The sequence below is a fragment of the Lithobates pipiens genome, unplaced genomic scaffold, assembly GCF_037356315.1.
Source record: "Lithobates pipiens isolate NorthernLeopardFrog02 unplaced genomic scaffold, aLitPip1_a1.2 Scaffold_22, whole genome shotgun sequence".
Taxonomy (NCBI): Eukaryota; Metazoa; Chordata; class Amphibia; order Anura; family Ranidae; genus Lithobates; species Lithobates pipiens.
The window spans coordinates 344,527,012-344,542,100 of NW_027507784.1; the positions used below are offsets into that span (position 1 = coordinate 344,527,012).

At 45.9% G+C, this 15,089-nt stretch overlaps 1 protein-coding gene and 1 long non-coding RNA gene across 2 annotated transcripts in view; both read right to left on the bottom strand.

Moving 5' to 3' along the window:
- Positions 1 to 3,985: 3,985 nt before the first annotated feature.
- On the bottom strand, positions 3,986 to 12,123 carry LOC143925110 (uncharacterized). The gene is made up of 2 exons (XR_013261938.1): positions 6,328 to 12,123; positions 3,986 to 6,056 (listed from the first exon to the last, which is right to left on the bottom strand). It is a non-coding gene; the product is annotated as an uncharacterized LOC143925110 (long non-coding RNA).
- Positions 12,124 to 12,579: 456 nt separating this feature from the next.
- The window catches only part of LOC143925108 (solute carrier family 15 member 2-like), an 89,630-nt gene continuing 87,120 nt past the window's right edge, over positions 12,580 to 15,089 (bottom strand). Inside the window, exon 23 of the mRNA XM_077449723.1 lies at positions 12,580 to 14,028. Coding sequence (XP_077305849.1) covers positions 13,831 to 14,028 — 198 coding nt within the window. The 3' untranslated portion in view covers positions 12,580 to 13,830. The remainder of the gene's footprint in view (positions 14,029 to 15,089) is intronic.

Sequence of the window (15,089 nt, forward strand, 5' to 3'; positions counted from 1 at the left end):
TATCCTTTCACTTGAATAATAATAATAGTTGTTATATTGGTTATTATTATACAGGGTTTATATAGCGCCAACAGTTTGCCCAGCACAATTTCAGGGCAGACAGTTACAATACAAATCAATACAGGAGGAAGCAGAGGTGCCTGATCCTATAGCCCCATACACACTATCAGTTTTTCTGCTGAGTTTTTCCTTCAGATTTACCAAAACCATATAATATGAGGTCAAACCTTAGGAATTTCAATTTGTATGCAATCAGGTAGGCCCTTCTACTACATGGTTTTGGTAAACCTGAAGTAAAAACTCAGCAGAAAAACTGATAGTGTGTATGGGGCTTTAGAGCTTACAATCTAAGAATTATTATTGTTACTATGTATAAACACATGACTGCAGCAGACAATACGAGTACAGCTCTACAGAGGTGAATGCGATTCTCTCCATCCCTTACCTGCCCCCATGGTCCCTCCTTTCTCCCTGCGCAGTCCTCCAAGGAAGAGCGCCGTTCCTCCTTCACATCTTCCTTTTCTTCTTCTGCCAATTTGTGGTCAATCATTCAGGTCCGGCCTTTCCTCCGGCCACCAATAGCATTCCTATTGTTTCACTGGTTGGGATGAGTGGAGGTGATTGTTGACCTTTGGACTGCCCTGGGCTGGCAGACCATTCCTCAGTGTGTGGCAGACATGAGGGGTCAAGCCACGGATCCTGTGAAGTCTGCAGGGTTGGGGGGGGGGGGGGGGGGGGAGGGGCAATTAACAGAGGAAAAGTGTTTTTTTTTTTTAATTGTTTCCCCCTCTACACTATATTACCAAAAGTATTGGGACACCTGCCTTTACACGCACATGAACTTTAATGGCATCCCAGCCTTAGTCCGTAGGGTTCAATATTGAGTTGGCTCCGCCCTACCCCAGTTCAATGTTTCGTGTACCATTCGTCCAAAATAACAAGTAGATCTGGCTGAACAGAGCGTATTTAGGCCCCTTTCACATTGGGGCGGCTTTTAGGCGCTACAGAGCTAAAAATAGCGCCTGTGTAGCACCTGAAAAACCCGGCCCCTTTCACTCCAGTGTGAAAGCGGGAGGGCTTTCACACTGGAGCAGTGCGCTGGCAGGGCGGTGAAAAAAGTCCTGCTAGCCGCATATTTGGAGCGGTGAAGGAGCGGTGTATTTACCGCTCCTAAACCGCTCCTTCCCATTGAAATCAATGGGGCAGCGCGGCTATACCACCGGCAAAGCACAGCTGCAGTGGCGCTTTGCAGGCAGTTTTAACCCTTTTTCGGCCGTTAGTGGGAGGTTAAAACCACCCCGCTAGCGGCAGCATACCTCCGCTAAAACTACGGTAAAGCACCACTAAATAATATAATAATAATAATAACATAATATAATAATAATAATAACGCCGCTTTACCGCCGACGCCGCTCCCGACCCACTGTGAAAGGGGCCTTATGGTGCATCTAAGAAACGGAGAAGTCTTGGCTGGAATGACTGGATCCTGGCTGCATATTCGACTTCCCTTCTTTCTCTACATCACCAATCGGTTACAGCAGACCTTCATCCATTTCCACAACATGCCCCCTCCCCCCACCCTCTTACATTATTGCAGATTTTTTTTTTTAACTGTAAATAACCTTTTTCAAAATTATGCAAATTTGCTTCCTTAAAGTGATACAAAACCACGTAATATTTTTCAAAAATAATCCATACACATCCACTACTTAATGACCCCGTCATCTATTCTTCTTCAGATTGTTTCTTATTGTGTTTTTCAGCCTGTATATAACAACCTCTGTGTGCTCCCAAACCTCTCCTTTTCTCCTCAACTTCATTCAGTTGGAGTGAGCAGTGCATGTTGGTTGTGGTCGTATGCACTTCTCTGGGCACTTCTCTGGGCATTTCTCTGGGCACATGTAGGAGTCTGCCCTCCTCTACTGTCTGTACATGTAAATAGTGTTTGCTTGTTATTACCACAGATTTAGTTGGTTACAGACGGGTACTTCCTGTCCCTGCAAGCTTGGTCAAAAACCCAGACTGGAGGACTGTGATGTTACTTAAAGGGGGGTGTCCATGAAATAGACACAGAACAAAGCCAGGTGACCTTATTCACACCCGGTTGTATTGTAAGTGTTTGGGGACCCGGGTCCTGCCCCAGGGGACATGTATCTGTAGCGGCCACCACCCATTGCAGGGCGGACTTGACTTATTGGGCTTTCCAGTTACCTCCTCTTGGCCTGCTCTTCCACATCTAGGGGTTCCCAGGGTTGATACCCAACGACTTGAACAATGACAAGAATAAAGTTCATTTGAAAGGTTTTATTTTGCAGTAATAACATCCAATAACACAGTCTCCTGTGGGAACAGAGGGCACGGTTGAAGAACTCAGGCACCATGAACTGCAGGTCTAGCAAAGTCTCTAATTACACCCAGAGAGTAGCCACTCGCAGCTGGGTACTTCAAGGCTGAACAGATCTCTTGCCAGAGATCATGCCAGTCAGCACGTTGAGACAAAACTTGAAGCAATCCTGTGAACATGTACAAGTTGTAACTAAGGGTGAGCAGGAACCTTTTCCTCAGTACCTGGAACGTTCTCTGTCTCCTCAATGGTACTGGAAGACGTGAATTCGTCAATGTCCTTCCCAACTCAGTAACCAGGCACTTCCCAGGATGCCACTTGCCGGCCCTCCTCCGAAGAGTACTCCCGGTCACTTCCACGAGCTGTGGTGCCTCTCCAAGCCGAGAGCACACCCGGACACCCGGACACCTTGAATCCTCCCTCAGTTACTGCGCCTCGGACCAGCAAATTCCGAGACTCGGGAACAGACGGATCCCTACCCCAGACCAGGCAGGTCTACCCCAGACCAGGGGCCTCTAACAGGAACATGTTGCGGGATGTCGAGCACCCCATGACCGGGACTACCCCGGTCCTGGAACCAGAACAGACCACACGGGCCTCACGAACTCCTCTCTCCAAAACACGTGACCCACACATCTTAAGTACCCCTTCCCAGACTCCCCAGCGGGGCCCCAGCACTCCCACTGATTGGTTCCGAGAAGGTGGATACTCAAAACGTTCAACCAGGCCTGGTTCTGGCCTGTCATGTGCACCTCACTGCTCACATGACCAGGCAGAACTTCCAACACAACCCGGCCAGACTGATGTCAAGTCCAACCTACGTAATCAACCCTCAGAACCCCACTACTGTTCTGAGGCAAAAACTAAATTTACATGCGGATGACATTTTGTCCAAAATGTCATCCGCTACATAGCAATGCAAAAAAAAGTTTTAAAAATAGAAGTTTTTTCGGGAGCAGTGATTTTGTGAGTAGCTCACAGTGTGCAGTGAAATCAGAGGAGACCATTTCAGTCCAGGAGAGGAGCCGGTACACCTGTGCAAGACTGAAGGGGAGGGGCCGGTACACCTGTGCAAGACTGAAGGGAAGATTTAAGGGAGATCTACTCAGTATGGATAAGATAATTGTAATCCTCACCTCCATTCCAATTTATATATATATATATATATATATATATATATATATATATATATATATATATATATATATATATATATATATAATGTGTATATATATTTTTTATATATATATTTTTGGGACGAGAATCAGAGAGACAATAGCGAATATTAATTCTCTATTATCACACAAGTGGATGGGCTCGGGGCGCAGTGCTCTGTGCCCTGAGCCCACCCTTTTTTGAAGCCAATTAGATTCTCAGGCTCTAGTCATGTGCTTCTAAGATAAAAAAATCCCCATTGGATTCCATGCGTCCGGCACCCTGCATGTGAATTAGGGGCCCGGCGCATGGATTAGGGGGGCGCCCCTTATGGACGGGCCGCCACTGCCAAGACGCGAGCGCTAGGTGTGAACCCAACTGAAGATTGGAAGATGAGTGGATGACTCGTGAATGAATCGTTATGTTGCAAATTGTTCTTTTAGAAATCACGCAGATTCTTGGATTTGAAAGTAGTTTATATATATATATATTTTTTTTTTTTTTATAAACAATGTAGGAATTTTTTTTATTTTTGACAATGTCCATGATTTGAAATAACAACAGATAAGACAGACGGAGGTAATTGGTCCGATGCAGACATATTTCATAACGCAGATTGGCTGGTAAAGTGCGTTATGTTGGGGGCAGAAGACGACACAGCTTCTTATGGAAGAGACACAAAATAACGCACAACCTTCTCTGCTTCAAGAAAAGTGTGATAAGAGATACATCAATTTTCTTTTTTTTTTCATTTATATCGAAGAAATCACTGAAAGTGCAATCATTCTATCAAACCAAATCAGCCCAATATAGTGATCCTCACAAGGGGGCGCCAAAGAGCAGAGGATTTTAACCAAAACCATATGAGATATTGTCCACCAAGTCTTGTAAATAAAGTTAATTGAATAGAATCTTTTAACTTTATCTAAGTGACTTGGTCAATGATATTTTGTATTCATATATATTACAGTTTGCAAAGCCCACTGCTATGTACGGGGCTGCCTTTAGAAGTCATGGACCCTGTATAGCCCAACGGATAGGCTCCTCCTCTCTTGGTCATGCAGAGGAGAAGACTGAGGCAGGGTGTCAAAATGGTGCAGTGGACTGTGTTTAAAACTTGAGCATAGATGTCAGGAATATGTAATGTACAGAGTGCAGGGGTCAGGAGTATGCAAAGTGCAGCGGTCAGGAGTATGTAATGTACAGAGTGCAGGTGTCAGGAGTATGTAATGTACAGAGTGCAGGTGTCAGGAGTATGTAATGTACAGAGTGCAGGTGTCAGGAGTATGTAATGTACAGAGTGCAGGTGTCAGGAGTATGTAATGTACAGTGTGCTGGGGTCAAGAGTTTGTAATGTATAGTGTGCTGGGGTCAAGAGTATGTAATGTATAGTGTGCTGGGGTCAAGAGTATGTAATGTACAGAGCGCGCCATGGCGAACGGTGGGTGTGGCCAAATTGCTTTTGCTTATATCGTCACCCCGCCTTTCAGTGATGCTAAAACTTGGCCCCAGACAGCTGCCCACAGCTCCCGGATGGCAACAGATTCTGTGTGACTATCTTGGTTACTTGGGGAGCCACAGCAAGGTCTGAATGAAGTGTCCGGGTTTCAGGTAGGCTGAAACCCAGACACATGATTCAAAACCCGGACCGTCTGGGTGAATACTGGACAGGTGGCAACCCTAGTACAGGGGTCAGCAGTAGATAACACAGAGAATGCAGGGATCAGGGGTGTGTAGTGTAGAGAGTGCAGGGGTCAGGAGTGGATAACATAGAGTGCAGGGGTCAGGTGGGTGTAATACACAGAGTGCAGGGGTCGGGGGGTGTAATACACAGAGTGCAGGGGTCGGGGGGTGTAATACACAGAGTGCAGGGGTCGGGGGGTGTAATACACAGAGTGCAGGGGTCGGGGGGTGTAATACACAGAGTGCAGGGGTTGGGGGGGGGTGTAATACACAGAGTGCAGGGGTCGGGGGTGTAATACACAGAGTGCAGGGGTCGGGGGGTGTAATACACAGAGTGCAGGGGTCGGGGGTGATATGTACATAGTAAAGGGGTCAGGGCTTTCCTTGGCCTCCCATTATTGCTTAGATTACTGGCCTACTACAGGCTGTGCCCACCTCTACCAGCAATCAATACCCTCAGCCCCTCCACCCATCACTGACCATGTGCCTGGCATATGCCAATGTCCACCATCCACCAGATTACATCTTGTGACACCATGGCCGGCGCCCCCATCACCATGGAAACCTTGGCACTTCTTTCTAAGGTCAGGATGGTGGCCTGGAGGACACGATATGCCTCAGTACTGTGTGGCAGGATGTATAAAGTCTATACAGGGAGTTCTGGTGCGGGGGGGGGGGGCTCTGTGGGCCACCCACTAATCAAATTAGGCCCAGGCCTTGTATGGGAGGGCTGCCTGTACCACCCTAGCAGCTGCCCTGGCTATATAGCGCCTCCTTGTGAGGATCAATTTAAAAAACAGGATTTTTATAACAGCTTACCTGTAAAATCCTTTTCTTGGAGTACATCACGGGACACAGAGCACCATAGTAATAACTATGTGGGTTAAATGCCACCTATATGTGAATGGACACTGGTATACTCAAAAAGACAGGAATTCCCCCTCCCTATATAACCCCTCCCATACTGGGAGTACCTCAGTTTTTGTAGCAAAGCAATATATACAGTATATATATCTCCCAACAAGAGGGGAGGGACCTCTGTGTCCTGTGATGTACTCCAAGAAAAGCATTTTACAGGTAAGCTGTTATAAAAATCCTATTTTCTTTATCGTACATCACGGGACACAGGAGCACCATAGTAATACCTATGTGGGATGTCCCAAAGCAATGCCACCTGAGGGGAGGGAGACAGAAAGCAAAACAGTCACCGCCAGGCGTGAGGACCTATACTGCTGCCCGCAGCACACTGTGCCCGAAGGCGGTGTCCTCCTGCCATCTTACATCCATTTGATAGAATCTTGTGAATGTATGTACCGACGACCAAGTAGCGGCCTTGCAAATCTGAGCCACAGAGGCTTAGTGATGCACTGCCCATGAAGCACTGACTGCCCGGGTAGAATGCGCTTTAATCTGTGAAAAGGTGGAACCCTTCTTTTCAGACCATAAGACCCCTTTCACACCACACCGCACCTTGCGTCGGCGGTAAAACGCCGCTATTTTTAGCGGCGTTTTACCGCCGGATTTGCGGCGCATTTCGGCCGCTAGCGGGGTGCTTTTACCCCCCCCACTAGCGGCCGCGAAAGGGTTAAAACCGCCGGCAATACGTCACAATAGCAGCGTTTTGCCGGCGGCATTACAGTGCTGCCCCATTGATTTCAATGGGCAGCAGCGGTGGAGGAGCGGTAAACACACCGCTCCAAAGAAGCTGCTGGCAGGACTTTTTTCTGACGTCCTGCCAGCGCACCGCTGTAGTGTGAAAGCCCTCGGGGCTTTCACACTACAAACAATGGTGCAGCTTCTTTAGGGCGTTTTGCAGGCGCTATTTCTAACGCTATAGCGCCTGCAAAACGCCCTGGTGTGAAAGGGGTCTTAGCCTTACTAATCACCTGACGAATCCACTTCGCAATAGTAGATTTCGATGCTGCCTGACCCTTTCTAGGGCCTTCTGGCAACTCAAACCAAACATCAGTTTTCCGTATCTGAGCTGTCGCTTTCAGATAGGCCTTAACTGCTCTCACTACATTGAGAGAATGCAATAATTTTTCTTCTGCAGAATGAGGTTCTGGAAAAAAAAGGAAGGTAGGGAAACATCTTGATTCAGATGAAAACCAGACACTACCTTTAGTAAAAAGGTTGAGTGAGGAGAGTTCGCAGCACCACCTTATCCTTATGAATGATTAAGTATGGCTCTTTACAGGAGAAAGCAGCGAACTCAGAAACTCTTCTCGCGCAGGTTACCGCAACTAAGAAGACCAAATTTCCTTGTCAAAAGGAGCAAAAGGAATATTACGTATAGGTTCAAAGGGTTGTCTTTGCAACACTGACAATACCAGATTCAAATTCCATGGGCACAAGGATGCTTTAACTGGCGGAGTTATCCGAGTTACCCTTTGTATGAATGCCCGGACTAAAGAATGCAAAGCAAGCGGCCTTTGGGAAAACACTGCCAAGGCCAAAATCTGACCCTTGATTGTACTCAAGGCCAGCTTCATTTCTACTCCTAACTTTAGAAAGGGCAGAATTCTTCCTATGACATACTTTCGAGGATGCCAACCCTTGGTTTCACACCAGGCGACATAGGCTTTTCAGACCCTGTAATAAATGGTCGTGGAGGCCGGCTTTCTGGCATTAATCAGGGTGGTTACTACTGAACCTGAAAGCCCCAAAAAATTTTAGAATGTGGGCTTCAATAGCCACACCGTTAAACTTAGCGATTGTAAGGCACAATGGAATACCGGTCCCTGCAACAGCAGGTCCAGATGAGATAGAAGAGTCCATGACTCCCCTGCTGCCATTCTCGTGATTCCTGCATACCAGGGTCTTCTGGGCCATGCCGGGGCTACTAAGATTACCGGCTTCCCTTCTTCCCTAATCCTGTGGAGCAGTCATGGTAGTAGCTGAACTGGAGGGAAGGCATAAATCAGTGAAACTTATCCCATGGGGTCACTGACACATCTATTCCGAATGCAAGTGGATCCCTTGTTCTGGCCACAAAAGTTGTCCAACTTCTTGTTGAACCTGGAGGCCAATAGATCTACGTCTGGCGTACCTCATCTTTGGCATATGGCCAAAGAGACATTGGGATGTAGAGACCATTCTCTCTGCAACAACTGTTGATGGCTCAAGAAATCTGCCTGCCAATTTTCCACTCCTGGAATGTAGACTGCAGATAGGCAAGGAACATGTTTCTCTGCCCAAGACAGAATATGGTCCACCTCCCTATGGGCTGCGTGACATCTGGTGCCCCCCTGGTGATTGATATAGGCCACTACTGTGGCATTGTTGGATTGTATCCTGACAGGAGAATTCCGCAACCTGAACGTCCAGGCTATTACAGCCAGACGTACTGCCCAAATCTTTAGGATATTGATGGGCAAGGTCTTCTTGGACTCTGACCACTTTCCTTGAATAGTGGTCTCTTCTAGAACTGCTCCCCAGCCCCATAGGCTGGCATCCGTTGTTACTATTCTCCAGGAAGCTGGAATGAAGGATTTTCCTTTCTGTAAATTCCTGGTTATCAACCACTAATTGAGACTCTGGGGTACTTTTGGAGCCAGATTCATTTGACAATCCAAGGCTTGGATCTGTTTGTTCCAAGCAGACAGAATACTGTGTTGCAACAGTCTTGAATGAAACTGGGCATAGGGAACCGCTTTGAAAGAAGCGATCGTCTTATCTAAGAAATCTTGTGCAAAGGAGAATGGAAGGACCCTTCCTTGCCTTGAGCACCTGGACCAGCTCTCTTAGAGCGTTGACTTTTGCTTGAGGCAAAAACACCCTTTCCTGGGTTGTGTCTATGACCAGGCCCAAATACTCCAGCCTTCTTACCGGCCGTAAGGATCATTTCTGTAGATTGAGAATCCAACCCATGTGTCCCAGATAACTGACCTTTCTGGACACCCCATAGTTTAACCGTGCTATTGACTGATCTACCAGTAGCAGGTCGTCTAGGAATGCCATCACTGCTATACCTTGGCCCCTTAGTCTTGCTAGTGCTGGGGCTAGAACTTTTGTAAATGCTCGGGGAGCGGTGGCTAACCCAAAAGGCAAGGCCACGAACTGAAAGTGGTGCTGCTCTACCGCAAACTGCAGAAACTTCTGGTGAGTGGGAAATATTGCCACATGTAGATAGATTTGAGATTTATGAATGCTAGAACTTCTCCTCCCCGTAGGGTGGATATGACTGACCAGATTGACTCCATGCGAAAGGAGCAGAGGTTTAGGAAGTGATTCAGATACTTGAGATCTAGAATGGGTCTGACATCTCCATTAGGTTTTGGTACCGTAAAGAGATTGGAATAAAACCCCATGTCCCTCTCTTCTGTGAGGACCTCGATTATTACTCCCTGAGACATTAACCGGTCCAGTGCCAGAAATAAGGACTTTTTCTTTACTGGGTCCTTGGGAACATTTGATCTTAGAAAACAAAATGGTGGAAACTCTTGGAACTCTAGTTTGTAGCCTAGGGCTACCACAGAGAGCACCCATTTGTCTTGGATTTCCTCTTGCCAAGCTTCTTCTGAAAATCACCAAAGTCTTCCCCCCATTCGATCGAGTGGGGGCGCCCCTTCATAAGGAGTCCTTGGGACTCTGCTTTGTAGGCTTCTGCCCTCAGGCACTTCTGCAGTCCTATGCAAATAAACACATAGGTAAATAGTTCCAGACAAAACAAGCACATACGTATACAGCTTTAATGTATGCAGCATGTGTTAAAGCAATATGCCTCTATGAAAGCGTGCGTTCATGGTTTTAGCACAAGTTCATACAAATATGCTTTTAGGCAGAATATGAAAAGTGTGTGCTGTACACACGTATTCATGTAGCACATGTGCCGTGGAACAAGCATCTTTGCAAAGCAAGCATGCGTTTATGAAAGGTGTTATGCAACATTCCGCAACATATATTCCTATGTGATCATGAGGAATCATGTATATTTACGTAAACATGTATTAACATGCCTCATTATACAACCATGCCACTTTAGGCGATCATGCCACTTTTATGTGATCAAGCACCTTTATGCAATCAAGCATCTTTATGCGATAAAGCCTTTCTGCGTGATCAAGCCTCTCTTATGCAACCAAGCACCCTTATGCAATTAAGCACCCTTGTGCGATCAAGCATCTTTATGTGATCAAGCATTTTTATGTGACTATGAAAAAAATTATGTATTCTTAAGCGATCCTATCACTTTTATGCGATCACGCGTTTTTATGTGATCAACAATAAAACATGATTTATTTTTTATTTTTATTTTTTGCCCAAACATGCATTTTGATCGTGTATCTTTATGTAAACATGTGAACCAGGAAAAACAGTTCTCTTCAGCAACCGTGTGTTTCAGCAACCGTGTGATCAAGCACCTTTATGCAATCAAGCATCTTTATGCGATAAAGCCTTTTTGCGCGATCAAGCCTCTCTTATGCGACCAAGCACCCTTATGCAATTAAGCACCCTTGTGCGATCAAGCATCTTTATGGGATCAAGCATTTTTATGTGACTATGAAAAAAATTATGCATTCTTAAGCGATCCTATCACTTTTATGCGATCACGCGTTTTTATGTGATCAACAATAAAACATGATTTATTTTTTAATTTTTATTTTTTGCCCAAACATGCATTTTGATCATGTATCTTTATGTAAACATGTGAACCAGGAAAAACAGTTCTCTTCAGCAACCGTGTGTTTCAGCAACCGTGTGATCAAGCACCTTTATGCAATCAAGCATCTTTATGCGATAAAGCCTTTCTGCACGATCAAGCCTCTCTTATGCGACCAAGCACCCTTATGCAATTAAGCACCCTTATGCGATCAAGCATCTTTATGTGATCAAGCATTTTTATGTGACTATGAAAAAAATGTCAGTTCTCTTCAGCAACCGTGTGTTTCAGCAACCGTGTGTTTCAGCAACCGCGTGTTTCAGCAACCGCGTGTTTCAGCAACCGCGTGTTTCAGCAACCGTGTGCTCCAGCAACTGCGCGTTTCAGCAGCTGTGTGTTTTAGCAACTGTGCGTTTCAGAATCTGTATGTTTTTAGCAACTGTTCATTTCAGCATCTGTGCATTTTAGCAACTGTGCGCTTTAGCATCTGTGCACTTCAGCATGTTTGTAAGCAAACACCTGCTCAGCTGCAGTTGGTCCTATACTTTAGACCTGTAGGATACCAAGCACATATGCACTATATTGGAGATACAACTCCCTAAAATGCACCCACGCTCATGTCTTTTAAACGTACTTTAAAAACATGCAATTAAGTAATAAATTTGCAAGCACGCATATTATGCTGTTCCTGCCCACAAGCAGAAAATAACACTATTAACCCCCTTGCCGCCGAGCGTACGCAGATGTGCGTACTCGGCTTTCGGGGGGTTATACCAGGATGATGCCCACAGTTGCAGGCATCATCCCGGTACCGTTTTTTTTTATACCCGGTAATCGGCTTTCCATCTATAACAACCGATGCGGCTAAAAGCCGCTTGGCTGTTATGCCGGAGGAAAGGGAGGGGACATCCACCCCCTCCCGTCACTCTTACCCAGGCTCCCGTTCCATCGGGAGCCCCGATCAACAGTCCGATGCCTCCGGTGCCTAGGGACAGACTGGAATGAAGCCATAAGCAGCTTCATTCCAGTGTCTTGATCGTAAACACGGAAGCGACGTCATGACGTCACTTCGCGTTTACTCGGCTGCCAATGGCGCCAATTAAAAAAAAATATACAGTATTCAGAATCGCCGAAAATGGCAATAGGAATAGTTTGAAGTGTAAAGGATGGATCGGGGGGTCTTTTAGACCCCCGATCCCTCCATAAAGAGTACCTGTCACCACCTATTACTGTCACAAGGGATGCTTACATTCCTTGTGACAGCAATAAAAGTGATATATATATATATATATATATATATATATATATATATATATATATATATATATATATTTTTTTTTTTTTTAACAAATTTAGTAATTTTATAATAAATAAGAAAAAATAATTTTTTAAAGCGCCCCCATCGCCGTGAGCTCGCGCAGCAAAGAAAACGCATACGGAAGACGCACCCGCATATGTAAACGGTGTTCAAATCACACATGTGAGGTATCACCGCGATCGTTAGAGCGAGAGCAATAATTCTAACACTAGAACTCCTCTGTAACTCTAACCTGGTAACCGTAAAAAGAAAACAATTTTAAGCGAGATTTTTAGGTACCGTAGTTTGTCGTCATTCCACGAGTGCGTGCTCTTATAAAGCGTGACATGCTTGGTATCTATTTACTTGGCGTAACATCATCTTTCACATTATACAAAAAAATTAGGCTAACTTTACGGTTTCTTTTTTTTTTTAATTCAGGAAAGTGTCCCTTTATCGAAAAAGTTGCGTTTAAAATAACGCTGCACAAAAACCGTGTGACATAAAATATTGCAACAATCACTAATTTTATTATCTATGCATAATGTTTGGGGGTTCTAAGTCATTTTCTAGCAAAAAAAATACAGATTTTAACTTGTAAACACTAAATGTCAAAAAAATAGGCTTAGTCATGAAAGGGTTAAAGTGAACTGCTAATCATCCAAGGGTGTATCTACTTTACAGATATACATGCCCCTTGGATAGGCAGAACATTTGCAATCATGACTTGTCTGCACCCAGTTCCCAAGCAAGTACTCACACACTCACGGGCTGCCGCTCTGTCTCCATGGCCTATCTGACCTGTCACCACAGGACAATGTCCGCCCTTCTTCTAAATAAGACTTGAGCAAACCTGCACCCTCTAGTGGCTGGGGAAGAAACAGCAGCCCACATGAGTAAGAGCACACAGCATGAATCGCACTGCTCCCAGTGGCTACCGGTAAAAAACAGACAGTCAGATCTCTCTCTATTTAAAAAGAGAAACTGCAAACAAATGCAGACTGGCCATTCTGCAGGACTCTGTAGATAACAGGAGTCCAATCTTCACTCATCACGGCGAGCTTTGTCATGACAGACCTTCAGGGACCGGGTCCTCCTTGTATATAGAGTCCACTCCCCTGGACCTGTACAGCACCCTGCCAGAGCAACTCTTTGGTATAGTTTACACGTGACCAAGGTGTCGGAACTCAGGGTCCAGCTCTCAAAAGAGAAGCATTACAGGCAGAAACCTTCTTCCATGAGGCTCGGGTACCATCCAATTTGGCTCTTTCAGGCACTTTAGATGGATCCGATTGCATAGCCCCTTGATCCCGTCAGGGATTTCTTCTTAGCACTTCATTAATCGTGACCAACACCTTAGACACTGGCGAAAAAAACTGAGGCACTCCCGGTATGGGAGGGGTCATATAGGGAAGGGGACTTCCTGTCTTTTTGAGTGTACCAGTGTCCATTCACCTATAGGTGGCATATAACCCACATAGTAATTACTATGGTGCTCTGTGTCCCGTGATGTACGATAAAGAAAAGATGATTTTATATACAGCTTCTTTTGGCTCATACACAGCTTGGTGTCCATCGGGGCTGAAAGATAAAGTCCTTTGTGAAGAGGGAGGAAGGGATGGTGATGACCCAGGAAAACCTTACGCGGTTGGTCAGGAGTCGTCCAGTTTGGAGAGAGGCTCCTCAAGAGCAGAATTGCGGATTTATAGAAATTTTTGAAAATTTCTCTTATTTTCTGGTTTATACATTTTAGATCTTCGTCTTCTTCTCCTCTATATTGTCTATACCGGTCTCATAGAAGTCGGGTATTGGCTTCTTGAGATCGTCGTCTGTGTCCTCGTCTTCTATCAGGTCATTGGGGTCCACCGGAACGAAGTAGTATCCCATGATGGAGAAGATGATGGAAACAGCGACCAGGAGTGCGCCAAACAGGATAAACTCCGCCCACTGCGAGGAGAGAGAAGGATGGTTATCAATATATACAACTTCAGTATTCCATATTGCAGGATACATACAAGTGTAGCCAAAATGTGTTTTTCATCAGTTATGGATTGGTGGGGAGATTTCCCTTCACTTCTTATGCAGAAGACACAACAGGAAGTGAGAGGAAATCAATGAGGAGGAGAATATTTGTGCTAGAAGGGGGATTTAGAAGGGTAGAGGATTAGTGCTAGGAGGGGGCATTTAGAGGGGGGAGAGGATTAGTGCTGGTGGGGGGATTTGTGCTACAAGGGGTGATTTGGGGAGGGGGGTTGTGCGCTAGGAGGGGGATTTGTGCTGGAAAGGAGTGTGAGTGTGAGTGTGTGTGAGGGGAGAATTTGGAGGGGGAAAGGAGATTTGGAGGGGGAAGAGAATTAGTGCGCTAGGAGGAAGGATTTGGAGGGGGGAAAGGATTATTGTTAGGTTTGGGGGGGGGGTTGTGTTAGGAGGGGTGCTTGGGGGGGAATTGTGCTGGGAGGTGGAATGGGGGAAGGTGATTTGTGATAAGGAGGGAATTGGAGGGGGGAGATGATTAGTGCTAGGGGAGTGAATTGAGGGTGTAATTTGTCCTAGGAGGGGAAATTTGGGGGGGATTTGTGCTGGGAGGAGGCAGGTGGGAGAAGACTTGTGTTAGGAGGGGGAATTCAGAGGGAGGTGAGAATTGTTTGTGAAGAGGGGGATGTGCTGGGAAGGGGGATAGAGGGAAGAGGATTTGAGCTAGAAGAGGGATGGGGGGGGGGGGTGCTTGGAAAGGTGATTGGAGGATAGGGGGAAATTTGTGCTAGGAGGGTAAGTTTGAAGGGGAGAGGATTTGTGCTAGAAGGGAGGATATAGAGGGGGAATAGGGTTAGTGCTGGAAAACCGGAAAGCCCGCTGACAGCTGATGAGTAATCGGTTGTTAGCCACTTGCTAACCGCCTACTGCAGGTATACTCGGGCAGGTCGGCTCTATTGCAAGAAACTACGTACCTGTACGTCATTTTGTGCAATAGACAGCGGGGGTGGGGGGGGGGGGCAAGCATGCTGATT